The sequence below is a fragment of the Hyla sarda genome, chromosome 5 (assembly GCF_029499605.1).
Source record: "Hyla sarda isolate aHylSar1 chromosome 5, aHylSar1.hap1, whole genome shotgun sequence".
Lineage (NCBI taxonomy): Eukaryota > Metazoa > Chordata > Amphibia > Anura > Hylidae > Hyla > Hyla sarda.
This window is the reverse complement of record NC_079193.1, coordinates 373,574,151-373,587,900: the sequence shown is the minus strand read 5'-3', so window position 1 is coordinate 373,587,900 and position 13,750 is coordinate 373,574,151. Positions and strand designations below refer to the sequence as shown.

At 43.3% G+C, this 13,750-nt stretch overlaps 1 protein-coding gene across 1 annotated transcript in view; it reads left to right on the top strand.

Annotated features, from left to right (window-relative positions):
* The window catches only part of TRAPPC9 (trafficking protein particle complex subunit 9), a 602,485-nt gene that overhangs the window by 63,422 nt on the left and 525,313 nt on the right, over positions 1-13,750 (top strand). Inside the window, exon 10 of the mRNA XM_056522817.1 lies at positions 9,430-9,556. Within this exon, the coding sequence (XP_056378792.1) occupies positions 9,430-9,556 (127 nt within the window). The remainder of the gene's footprint in view (positions 1-9,429; positions 9,557-13,750) is intronic.

Below are 13,750 nucleotides of genomic sequence, written 5' to 3'. Positions count from 1 at the left end.
CAATAGGGTCCAAAGCCTGTAAATTACATAATGGCTTATATATTACTCAAATATGCAACATGTACACTGCTTGGAGTCCGTCAGAGCTAGGCTGACCGACATGACTTAAAGGTGTACTACGCTGGAAAACTTTTGTTTTTTTTTTTTTAAATCAACTGGTGTCAGAAAGTTAAACAGATTTGTAAATGACTTCTATTAATATATCTTTACCCTTCCAGTACTTTTTAGCAACTGTATGCTACAAAGGAAATTAATTTCATTTTGAATTTCCTTTTTTTGTCTTGACCACAGTGCTCTCTGCTCACACCTCTGTCCGTATCAGGAACTGTCCAGAGCAGCATAGGTTTGCAATGGGGATTTTCTCCTGCTAAAAAGTAATGGAAGGGTAAACATTTTTTAATAGAAGTAATTTACAAATCTGTTTAACTTTGTGGCACCAGTTAATTAAAAACATTTCTTTTCCACCGGAGTACCCCTTTAAGTAACTTTCCTGAACTACCATTTCTGTTTTACATGTTGCGCTTTAAAGGGGTTTTCTAGGGAGATCTAATACATATAGCGACATGCTGTTAAGACACGGCAAAAGTTTATATTAGTGTTTTCCAAACAGGGTGTCTCCAGCTGCTGCAAAACTACAACTCCCAGCACACCCAGACAGCCTTTCGCTGTCCGGGAATGCTAAGAGTTGTAGTTTTGCATCAGCTGTAGGTGCACTGTTTGGAAAACACTGGTTTAGATAATACTAAGTCTTAGTCCTAAAACCTATTACAGTATAGACGCGTGAAACACACAGCAGCGCGCCTCACTCCCCAGCCGGCCTAAGGCTGTCCAGGCATGCTGGGAGTTGAAGTTTTGCAACAGCTGGAGACACACTGTTTGGAAAACACTGGTTTAGATCATACCAAGTATTAGTCCTAAAACCTAATATAGACGGGTGAAACACCCAGCAGCGCGCTTCACTCCCCACCCGATCATCAGATTGTTGCGCTCCATTATAGTCTAAGGAGTGTATTAGACTAATAGGGGGTCAGTTCACATTATGTGCCGTTTTTATGCATTTTCTTGTTTAACCCCTTAAGGACCCAGCCATTTTACACCTTAGGACCCGGCCATTTTTTGAACATCTGACCACTGTCACTTTAAACATTAATAACTCTGGAATGCTTTTAGTTATCATTCTGATTCCGAGATCGTTTTTTCGTGACATATTCTGCTTTAACATAGTGGTAAAAAATTTTGGTAACTTGCATCCTTCCTTGGTGAAAAGTCTCAAAATTTGATGAAAAATTTGAAAATTTAGCATTTTTCTAACTTTGAAGCTCTCTGCTTGTAAGGAAAATGGATATTCCAAATAAAATTTTTTTGATTCACATATACAATATGTCTACTTTATGTTTGCATCATAAAATTGACGTGTTTTTACTTTTGGAAGACACCAGAGGGCTTCAAAGTTCAGCAGCAATTTTCAAATTTTTCACAAAATTTTCAAACTCACTATTTTTCAGGAACCAGTTCAGGTTTGAAGTGGATTTGAAGGGTCTTCATATTAGAAATACCCCATAAATTACTCCATTATAAAAACTACACCCCCCAAAGTATTCAAAATAGCAGCAAAGTGAAGGAGAAAATTCACAATCTTAATTTTTTACACTGGCGTGTTCTTGTAGATCCAATTTTTTTATTTTTACAAGGGGTAAAAGGAGAAAATTTATACTTATATTTGTAGCCCAATTTCTCTCGAGTAAGGACATACCTCAAATGTCTATGTAAAGTGTTCGGCGGGCGCAGTAGAGGGCTCAGAACCAAAGGAGCGACAAGGGGATTTTGGAGAGTACGTTTTTCTAAAATGGTTTTTGGGGGGCATGTTGCATTTAGGAAGCCCCTATGATGCCAGAACAGCAAAAAAAAAAAATACATGCCATACCATTTTGGAAACTAGACCCCTTGAGGAATGTAACAAGGAATTAAGTGAGCCTTAATACCCCACAGGGGTTTCACGACTTTTGCATATGTAAAGAAAAACAAAAAACATTTTCACTAAAATGTGTGTTTCCCCCCAAATTTCACATTTTTGCAAGGGTTAATAGCAGAAAATATCCTCCAAAATTTGTAACCCCATTTGTACCCCATAATTCACCTGAAGTGCACTACGGGCGAACTACAATGCTCAGAAGAGAAGGAGCAATATTTGGCTTTTTGAAAGCAAATTTTGCTAGGGGGGCATGTCACATTTAGGAAGCCCCTATGGTGCCTGGACAGCAAAAAAAAAAAAAAAACACATGGCATTCCATTTTGGAAACTAGACCCCTTGAGGAACGTAACAAGGAATTAAGTGAGCCTTAATACCCCACAGGGGTTTCACGACTTTTGCTTATGTAAAAAAAAAGTTTTTTTCACTAAAATGTGTTTCCCCCCAAATATCACATTTGCAAGGGTTAATAGCAGAAAATACCCCCCAAAATTTGTAACCCCATTTCTGAGTATGGAAGTACCCCATGAGTGGACGTCAAGTGCACTGCAGGGGCGCCACAATGCTCCGAAGAGGAGTCACATTTGCAAACTTTGTTGAAATGGGGGGGGGGGGGACATGCCGCATTTAGGATGCCCCTATGGTGCCAGGACAGCAAAAAAAGAACACATGGCATACCTTTTTAGAAACTAGACCCCTTGAGGAACATAACAAGGGGTAAAGTGAGCCTTAATACCCCACAGGGGTTTCATGACTTTTGCATATGTCAAAATTATTATTTTTTTTCACTAAAATGTGGGTTTTCCCCAAAATTTTACATTTTTACAAGGGTTAATAGCAGAAAAGACCCCCCACAATTTGTAAATACATTTATTTGGAGTAAGGACATACCTTATTTTTTGATGAATTTGGCATGGCGGGTGCACAGCAGGTCTTGCTTGAGTGGGAGCGCAGTCAGGGACCTTGAGCTTGATATGGAGCCAGGATGTGGGACCCCCCTCAAAGAGCATTAATGGGGGGGAGCACTGAGCCCTAAAATAGGGGAACACTATGGGGGACAACGGGCCGTAACTGGGGTAGACAGATGGGGTACAGAGGCCCATAATATGGGGTACAGTGGGCCAGAAAATTATACATCATAATTAAAAAAAGGATATATTCCCAGAATGAGGACCCAGAGCATAGCCAAAACTTAAAAAAAATATGCCCGCCCCAAACCCTATGCTCTGAATAATCATTCTGGGAATGTGATGTGTGTGGCCATCCCTAACCTGTTGCCTCAAATGCGCACCCGCTCAGGTGGAGAGAGAGCGCTGCGCATTTCAGGCAACATAAAAAGTCCCCAATGATAGTGACTCAGTGACCTATGACCCATTTCTGAAAAAACACCCCCAGAGGTCTTATCAGGTTTTTTTTTTTTTTCTCAGGTTTTTTTGGGGCAATTTAGTGATTTATGGGGGTTAATTTTTGGAATGTACTCTGGACTTGGTACATTGGTCGAATTATGGAAAATTCAAATGAAAAGGGAAAATTTAGGGCTCCATGGAAGTGTGATACTCCCTGAAGCAGCCTATGTAGAGGCCCGGATTATCTGGGCAAGTGTCACACTGATACCTGGTGTCCTTCCGCATTCCCTTCCTGTAACACACTCTGCATTTTTTCTGGGATCGTCCCGTCCTTCCAGTGTTGGAAATCACACCTGGAAAGTGTTGGCCTGGGGCGATCCTGGCACCTATAACTCCAGACCCTTGAGAAGTCCGCCCTGATCTTTCCCGGTCAGCAAAGATCAGGAACCTTAGGACTTCTTCTTGGTACTGGAGGAATGTCCCTGTGTTGCCAGTGTACTGGGATAGTACAAAAGCGTTGTACATGGCAACCTGTAACAAGTAGACCGCAACTTTTTTGTACCATGCCCGTGTTTTCCGCATGGGGTTATATAGCTTGAGGACTTGATCTGAGAGATCAACTCCCCCCATATACCGATTGTAGTCCAGAATACAATCGGGCTTGAGGACCGGTCCCACGGTACCTCGCACAGGGACAGGTGAGCTGCCATTACCATGAATAGTGGTCAGCATAAGGACATCCCTCTTATCCTTATACTTCACCAACAACAGGTTATCAAGGGTCAGGGCACGGGACTCATCCTTGGGGATAGGTGTCTTAACAAAATTTAGAGGGAGGCCTCTCTGGTTCTTCCGCACGTTCCCACAAGCGGACGTGGATCTGGCGGCAAGGGATATGAACAGAGGGATGCTGGTATAAAAGTTATCCACGTACACGTGGAAACCCTTATCCAGCAATGGGTGCACAAGGTCCCAAACGAGTTTCCCGCTAACACCCAGAGTGAGGGAACAATCTGGGGGTTCAATACGGGAATCACGTCCCTCATATACTCTAAACCTGCAAGTGTACCCGGAGGTTCTCTCGCAGAGTTTATAGAGCTTCACGCCATACCGCGCCCGCTACGAGGGAATATACTGGCGGAAGATGAGTCTCCCCTTAAAACTGACGAGAGACTCATCTACCGAGAGGTCCCTGAGCAGTACGTAGGCCTCCAAAAATTTGGCCCCAAAGTGATCGATGACCGGCCTCACTTTGTAAAGCCGGTCATGGGCGGGATCACCTCCGGGCGGACATGCCGCATTATCTGCATAATGCAGGCATTCCAGAATCGCCTCATACCGCTTCCGTGTCATTGCCATACTGTAAAGTGGGGTCTGGTAGCGGACGTCCCCGCTCCAGTAATGACGGGCACTTGTTTTTTTACTTTTATTAACTTTATTGACACTTATTCACCTACCTGTCCCTGCAAGAGTCTATCCCTATTCTCACGGCTCCTGAGGGGGCTCCGGAGCTCTGAGGGGGGATCCACGGTCCTCTCTGCGCTGCTGTACCCGCTGACTGAACGCAGCCAGCGTGTACAGCGGTGGGAAGGACCGTTAACCCCTCCTCTGCCGCGCTACTATTGGCCAGACGATCGCTGGCCAATAGTAGCGTTGCTGGGGCGGTGACAGTAAAATAAAATATTAACATTACTCTGTGTTCACGTTGAGTTTTTACCGCATTTCGGCCACATTTTTAGTATCATGGTAAAATGTATGCTCTTTCACCAAGATTTATGCAATCGTGGTAAACTAGAACCATTTTGCAGTAATAAAAAAATAGAATAAAACAGAAAAATGTGACAAAAAATGCACCATTTTTGTCTAAGAAAGCTGCCCCGTTTTATACTTAAGGTTTTAGTGACGTGATCCTTGAAGTGACTGGAGCCGTCATCCGCATTGATGTTCCGGATATGAGGCTTCCAGCTAATGTTTCATTTCCCCCCTAGCTACCTGCCTCCCTAATTATTTGCAATTAGATTGAATCTCCGCCGCCGTGTCACGTGACACTTCACTTCCTTGGCTCCTGTCGCTTAAATCAATTGAGCCCATTAGGCTTCAGCCAAGTGTCCTTCCGAGCCGTCCTCTGACTGTCGTCCAAATGTGATTTTTATTTTTAGGACGTTATTAATCCTCATCTGGGACACTCGGCGAGGAGGGGGGGGGGGGGATTGGGGGCGTTTTGCGCTTTAGGACACGTTTGCATGTTCTTTTTTTTGTTCGTGACCTTAATCCCGGAGCATGAAGATGTGATGAGCTAGAGAAAGTGATGCGAACACCAAAGACAATGCACACTTGGTACCAACGAAGCACAACCAAATTGTGTTACTGCAATGCTTAAAGGGGTACTCCACTTAACCCGCATTTGGAACATTTGGTTTTGAACGCGTTGAGCGGGCGGCGGGGTCGTGACATCACAGCCACGCTCCTCATGATGTCAAATCTTGCCCCCTCAATGCAAGTCTATGGGAGGGGGCGTGGCGGCAGCCACGCCCCCTCCCATAGACTTGCATTGAGGGGGCGTGACGTCACGACCCCGCCGCCCGCTCTGAGCATTCTAAATAAACGCCTGGTACTCCACAGAGATCACAGGGGTCACAGTGGCAGGACCCCCCTGATTAGACATCTAATGCCCTATCCTTTGGATATGGGATAAGATGTATAGGGACGGAGTACCCCTTTAATGTTAGTAGAATTAGGGTTCACTGCAGCACAGAGTATTTAAAGGGGTATTCCAGGAAAAAACTTATTATATATATATATATATATATATATATATATACATATGTATATATACCATCTAGCTCCAGAAAGTTAAACAGATTTGTAATTTACTTCTATTTTTAAAAATCTTAATCCTTCCAATAATTATCAGCTGCTGAAGTTGAGTTGTTGTTTTCTGTCTGATAACAGTGCTCTCTGCTGACATCTCTGCTTGTCTCGGGAACTGCACAGAGTAGAAGAGGTTTGCTATGGGGATTTGCTTCTACTCTGGACAGTTCCCGAGACCGATGTCATCAGAGAGCACTTAGACAGAAAATAACATCTCAACTTCAGCAGCTCATAAGTACTGAAAGGATTAAGATTTTTTAATAGATGTAATTTACAAATCTGTTTAACTTTCTGGAGCCAGTTGACATTGATAAAAAATTTTTTTTTTTCCTGGATAACCCCTTTAAGGAGAACATTAGGCTTTATTCACATTGACACTGAAGGCTCCATTCAGAGAGCATCTTGTGTCATTACGGCCACAGAGTGTAGTGATACATTCTATAGAGAGAGCAAGGTTATCTGCAGCACAGAGTATTTCAGGAGAGGAGTGTGCTGATCTTGATTGAGGTAACAGGCTCAGCAGGAATTCAGCCTCACAGAGTATATCAGGAGATAATGGGGTTAAGTGCAAGATAATGCAGGCCTTAAAGTGTACCTGTCAGATCCAACAAAAACTTTTTTTTTTTTTTTTTAAATATATCACTCAGTACCTAATCCTGACCATGTACATCTAATTTTTATATGTCTTAGCACCTTTATTTTTTTTATTACACTTTTAATTTAGCTCACCAGTATGAATTCCTCTCAAAGGGGTGGGGTGGGGGTGTGTGGCCTCACTGTGCAGGTCTCCGTCTCCCTCCCTCACATCTCCCCTAGCATTAGTAAAACAACAACTCCCAGCTTGTCCTCACTGACAGTAGCGGGACACAAGATGACAGTGGGAGGATTTTTCCTTCAGCTCTGAGCCCTGCGCTCACAGCTGTCAATCAAGGAAGTGTGTCCATGACATAGGTGATGATGCATGGACACAGCAGGACTAGTATGTGTCCAAGCAGGCAGGGGGGGGGGGGAGGGGGGGGGGGGAGTTGTTTGACTGGCTTTATCAGTATGAAATACTGAAAATGTTCTAATGAAAGCAATTGCAAAACCTATTGGTTATACATGCTTTACAGCATATCAAAAGTTTTTGTATCTGACAGTGCCCATTTAAAGGAGTACTCCGCTGGCAAAAAATGTTTTTTAAATCAACTTGTACCAGAAAGTTAAGCAAATTAATAAATTACTTCTATTTAAAAATCTTAATCCTTCTAGTCCTTATCAGCTGCTGTATGCTCCACAGGAAGTTCTTTTCTTTTCGAATTTCCTTTCTGTCTGACCACAAGTGCTCTCTGCTGACACCTCTGTCTATTTTAGGAACTGTCCAGAGCAGGAACAAATCCCCATAGCAAACCTATCCTGCTCCAGACAGTTCCTGACATGGACAGAGGTGTCAGCAGAGAGCACTGTGGTCAGACAAAATGGAAATTATAAATTAAAAGAACTTCCTCTGTAGTATACAGCAGCTGAAGGAGCAGGGTTCTGGTAAATGAGCGTTTGTCTTGTTGAAGGTAACAGACTAAGAGATATTTAATAGAATCAGTAGGAACTAAGCAGCACAGAGTATTTCAGGAGATAATGTGGATAAGTGCAAGATAATGCAGACCTTATAGGAGGTTACAGACTTTGAATGGCATGGTGAAAGATGGGGAATCCCAGCAGCGCAGAGTATTTCAGGTCAGGGATGGGGTGATCTTGCGGCCCGAGACATTACATCACTAGTCAGGTGTTTAAAAGGAGCCTGTCTGTGCTTCAATAGAGGATTTAAAAAAAAAAATGCTTTCCAGTGGAGTACCCCTTTATGCCCCGCTCCTGCCCTCCCTGACCATGACATTAGGACTATGTAGATGAACGCGACTTCATTCCCCTAATTTTATTCCTTATGTTAAAGAGTAATGGCGTCTTTGTGGAGCCCGGACCGCCAGTTCCGGGGATGTAACCTTATCTGCTGAGCTTGCAGACTGCGCAGCAACCTTTGTTCTCTAAGATTCATAAAAGGCGTGCAATTAATTTTAACCCAGCAAATCCATCACACGGCGGCTCAGATAGTAGAGGTAAATGGAGCAGGCAGCTATTCCGGAAAGCACTTCTACTGTGTGTGTGACTCTTCATGCAGTACGAGCGATCGATAAAACCTTCACGGATAAAACCAGTACGGAAGTGGATGAGGTCCGTGACCCTAACAGAATGTTTGCTGACTATTTTAATTGTACTGGTTAGGGGTACTCCGCTGGAAAACATTTTTATTTATTTTTTAAATCAACTGGTGCCAGAAAGTTAAACAGATTTGTAAATTACTTCTATTAAAAAATCTTAATCCTTCCAGTACTTATCAGCTGTTGTATGCTGCACAGGAAGTTCTTTTCTTTTTGAATTTCCTTTCTGCCTGACCACAGTGCTCTCTGCTGACCCTCTGTCCATGTCAGGAACCGATTTGGAGTAGTGCGTGGTCATTGGTACAGCGGTGTGGAGCAATGAATGGCAGAACCACTGCAACATAGATGCAGGAGCTGGGCCAATGACTGCTCACTACTCTGTACCCTGCTTCTTTCTGCCCTATTTTCCTGTCCATTTTAATACCTCTTCTGCTTCCTACAGTCCTCGAGGCTCACCAACATTTTTTTAAAGGGGTACTCTGCTGCTCCAGCGTTTGCAACGTTTTGTTCTGAACGCTTGGACGGGCCACACTCCATGGCCACGCCCTTGTGATGTCACGGCACGCCCCCTCAAAGTAAGTCTATGGGAGGGGGCGTGGCGGCAGCCACGTCCCCTCCCATAGACTTACATTGAGGGGGCGTGCCGTAACGTTGCAAGGGGGCGTGGCAGTGACGTCGCGGCCCTACCGCTCGCACCCAGCTTTCTAAACGTTCCCCTTTGGATAGGGGAGAAGATGTCTAGGGGTGGAGTACCCCTTTAACACATTGGAATAGAACACTAAAATATTTAAATCCTGGACTGGTGTGCCTTGAGGACTGGGTTGGGGACCTCTGTCCTACAGGATACATGCCGAGCCCACCTGGGTAGGAATAACCACCAGGGTAGGGAAATGATGGAGGTGGAAGGTCCTGGCAGGGTTGTACTTAGACATCTCATTACCCCCATACGGACGGATTAGATACTGTATCTAATCAAGGTCTTGAAAAGTCTTTTCTGGTACCATGCAGACAGGTCTATGTAATCTGTTTAACTCTTTTCTCCCATCTACAGAGAAGAAGGACGTGGCGCAAAGTCTGGAGAGTTACACCTCGAAATGTGCAGGAACGATGGAACCGATTCAGTTACCTGAAGGCCTCACATTGCCCCCTGTGCCCTTCACCAAGCTGCCCATTGTGAGGTATGTGCCAGGTGATGTATTTGGACTTGTGTCCCCTAAAGCCAGGAAACTTTCTAAATGGAGTTGTCGATAGGGTTCTGTAGTGCCCTGCTTTTCATTTCTTAAAGGGGTATTCCGGTGAAAACCCTTTTTCTTTTAAATCAACTGGTGGCAGAAAGTTAAACATATTTGTAAATTACTTCTATTAAAAAATCTTAATCCTTCCAGTACTTAATAGCTGCTGAATACTGCAGAGGAAATTCCTTTCTTTTTGGAACACTGATGACCTCACGAGCACAGTTCTCTCTGCTGACATCTCTGTCCATTTTAGCAACCGTGGATAGCAGATGGATAGCAGATGTATGCTAAGGGCAGCATGGTAGCTCAATGGTTAGCACTGCTGCCTTGCAGTGCTGGGGACTTGGGTTCAAATCTCACTAAGGACAACAATAAATAAAGTGTTATTATTATTATAATGTCAGCAGAGAGCACTGTGCTCGTGATGTCATCAGAGAGCAATCCAAAAAGAAAAGAATTTCCTCTGTAGTATTCAGCAGCTAATAAGTACAGGAAGGATTAAGATTTTTTAATAGAAGTAATTTACAAATATGTTTAACTTTCTGCCACCAGTTGATTTAAAAGAAATAAGGTTTTCACCAGAGTACCCCTTTAAAGGGGTACTCCTGTGGAAAACTTTTTTTTTTTAAATCAACTGTTGCCAAAAAGTTAAACAGATTTGTAAATTACTTCTATTAAAAATTATAATCCTTCCATTACTTTTTAGGGGCTGTATACTAAAAAGAAATCCAAAAAAGAATTGCATTTCCTCTGATGTCATGACCACAGTGCTCTCTGCTGACCTCTGCTGTCCATTTTAGGAACTGTACAGAGCAGCATATGTTTGCTATGGGGATTTTCTCCTGCTCTGGACAGTTCCTAAAATGGACAGCAGAGGTCAGCAGAGAGCACTGTGGTTAGGGTGGTATAAAAAGCTCTGCAACCTTCCATTCTGCTTGCTGTTAGTAACTGTAAAGAAAACATGACTTAATAATAAAACAAGCCTTAAAGGCATCCTTCCACTGGGTGAAATGTGACCTTGGAATGTATGGGGACTTCCCGTTTTTTTTTTTTTTTTTTTAAAGGGGTATTCCCAGGGGTCAAGTCCTGGGGAAAAAAAGTGTGGTAATTCATCCAGGATTTTCACTCAAGAGCTGATCCTGCAGGACTCCTGCTAATGGGAACGATGTTGCTGCTTTAAAAAAAGTGCAGGATCTCAGTTCCCAATGCATTTCTGCAGGACTTGAGCCCTGGGAACTCTGGTGGAAATTTCTTTTTCAAATAAGCTGGTGCCATAAAGTTAAACAGATTTGCTAATTACTTCTATATAAAAATGATAATCCTTCCAGTACTTATCAGCTGCTGTATACTACAGAGGAACTTGTGTAATTCTTTCCAGTCTGATCACAGTGCTCTCTGCTGACACCTCTGTCCATGTCAGGAACTGTCCAGACCAGAATAGGTTTGCTATGGGGATTTTCTCCTGCTCCGGACAGTTCCTGACACGGGTAGAGGTGGCAGCAAAGAGCACTGTGGTAAGACTGGAAAGAACTACACAACTTCCTCTGGAACATACAGCAGCTGATAAGTACTGGAAGGATGAAGGTTTTTAAATTGAAGTAATTGACATATCTGTATTACTTTCTGGGACCAGTGGATTTGAAAACATTTGTTTTTCACCAGAGTACTCCTAGAAAAAGTTCCTGTCACCAAATAAACTGTTCTAAACTACCTCAGGCTATGTTCCCTAACTACTCCTAACACTCCTCCAGCCCTTAAAAAAAAATTCAGCGCTTTAGAAAGCTGTGTATCCTACCTTTATTCTTGCTCATATAGTGCAATCTCCCAGCAGGAAAGTGGGTGTTTCCCAGCAGGCAGGACATCACTGAAGCCTGCTGGGGGGCCACTTCCGCCCTCGCATGGTTGCAGAGCTGTGATGAATAGAAGACCTCATTCTCTCTGCATGTTTCAGTTTGTGTTGCTATCAGGGAAGCTCTCCTGCAGCTTTCAGTGAGAATCTGTGGATCTTTCACTTTCTGTGCAGCTGTCAATCAAGCTCAGTGCAGAGAAACACTTCCTGAGTTTGGACTCCTGCCAGGCTGGGAGTAGAGACCAAACTCCCTGTATTAATTGTGGCAGGAAACAGAACCGATCCACCTAGTGGCTGTTTTTTATATTACATATTAAACATATTTGTGTTGATAATTTTAAATGCAAAGTGAATGGGGAAGTGTCTGCTAATTGCACAAGGAACACTATATTAAAAGTTTTATTTGGTGACAGGAACTTTTTAAGGTCCATTGTTGTGAATCAATGCTCTCTCTTGTAATGAATCAAACAAATAGACACAATAAAAAAGGTAATTTCAGCCTCCGAATGGAAACTAAAATCGCCACATGTCATGGTAATATTTAGTTAAAAATCGCACTTTGAATAAGAAAACGCATCGAAACTGCATGCACTGTGAACTGACACCAACCTACTTATGAGTCTCAGCAGTTTAGGCTTCTGGTTGCTGCAGTCTAGCCAGGTGATTAGGTTAGTGAATTGCAGTGATAAGACCCCATCCCCTCTATGTGCAAAGCCAAAGGATTCATGGGAAATGTAGGCAGCACTAGACAATTATATCTGTTCTGAAATAGAATCAGTATGGCTGAAAACTTGTGCCTGCCACATCAGCTAAAACAGGTAAGCACAAGGCATACACAGGTATGTTATTGTCTACAAAAAATAACCTGTGCTGCACTATAAATAAGCACAATTTTATTTCTTTTTTTTTTGCTTATAAAGGGGTACTCCGATGGAAAACATTTTTTTTTAAATCAACTGGGGCCAGGAAGATTTGTAAATTAATTCTATTAAAAAATCTTTACCCTTCCAGTACTTATTAGCAGCTGTTACAGAGAAAATTATTTTCTTTTTGAATTTCTTTTTTGTCTTGTCCACAGTGCTCTCTGCTGACACCTGATGCCCGTATCAGGAACTGTCCAGAGCAGCAAACCTATTCTACTCTGGACAGTTCCTGACACGGACAGAGGTGTCAGCAGAGAGCACTGTGGACAAGACAAAAAAGAAATTCAAAAAGAATAGAATTTCCTCTTTAGCATACAGCTGCTAAAAAGTACTGGAAGGGTAAAGATTTTTTAATAGAAGTAATTTACAAATCTGTTTCACTTTCCGGCACCAGTTCATTTAAATAAAAAAAATAAAATAAAAATAAAAGTGTTTTTCACCGGAGTACCCCTTTAAGCTGTAATTATTTGTTTAAATTACAATTATTCTGCTAAAAGAAGCTGCCTGTACCGTGCAAGTCAGACTACAGCCTGTGTCCTACAAGGGGTTAATTGCTGCCGGTGCCTCTCCTGGTGGCTGCTGAGCGACGTGATAAATGGACAGGCCGCTCTGCGTCCCGTAAGGCGGATCTTTGATCTGATCATACACAGATCTCCCGTAATGGGGTCACCTCCCGCGGCATGATTGTCACCCTTCCCTGCCTCTCATCTCCGCAACAAAGCCGAAAAGTTCTCCAAAAGGTGACAGTTCCATGTTCGGGCGACTGCTCCAGATTCCCAAGGTTCCCCATTATACTTCCATCCTGTCTCTTTTTTTCTTTCTTTCTTACTAAATAAAGCAGAGTACAATGGCTGCCCTACTCATCTAATGGATAGCGGAAAAGATTTACCCTCTCCGACATTGCTGCGCTGAAAATTACATGGTACATATGGGCTTTTTTAACCCTTTAAAGGAATATTTCCCAACCAGGATGCCTGCAGCTGTTGCAAAACTACAACTCCCAGCATGTAGTTTTGCATGGGAGTCAGGGCTGGGCGGTATGACCAAATATGTGTATCACGGTATTTTTTTTCAACTTACGGCGGTTCCACGGTATATAACGGTATTCCCCCCCCCCCCCCCCCCCCTGCCCCAATCATGTGACCCGCGCGCGGTGTTCGGCTCCCCCACCCCAAATCAAGTGACCCGCCAGGACTGTTCTGCTCCCCCCAATTAATGATCAGCCCAGCTGGGTACTACTCACGTATGTCAAGCACTGCCCTCCTCCTCTTTGTTGGGGGCCGCCGGCGATGGAACTCACTGTACACCAGTGGTCTCCAACCTGCAGACCTCCAGTTGTTGCAAAACTAGAAGCTGCCTGTCCGG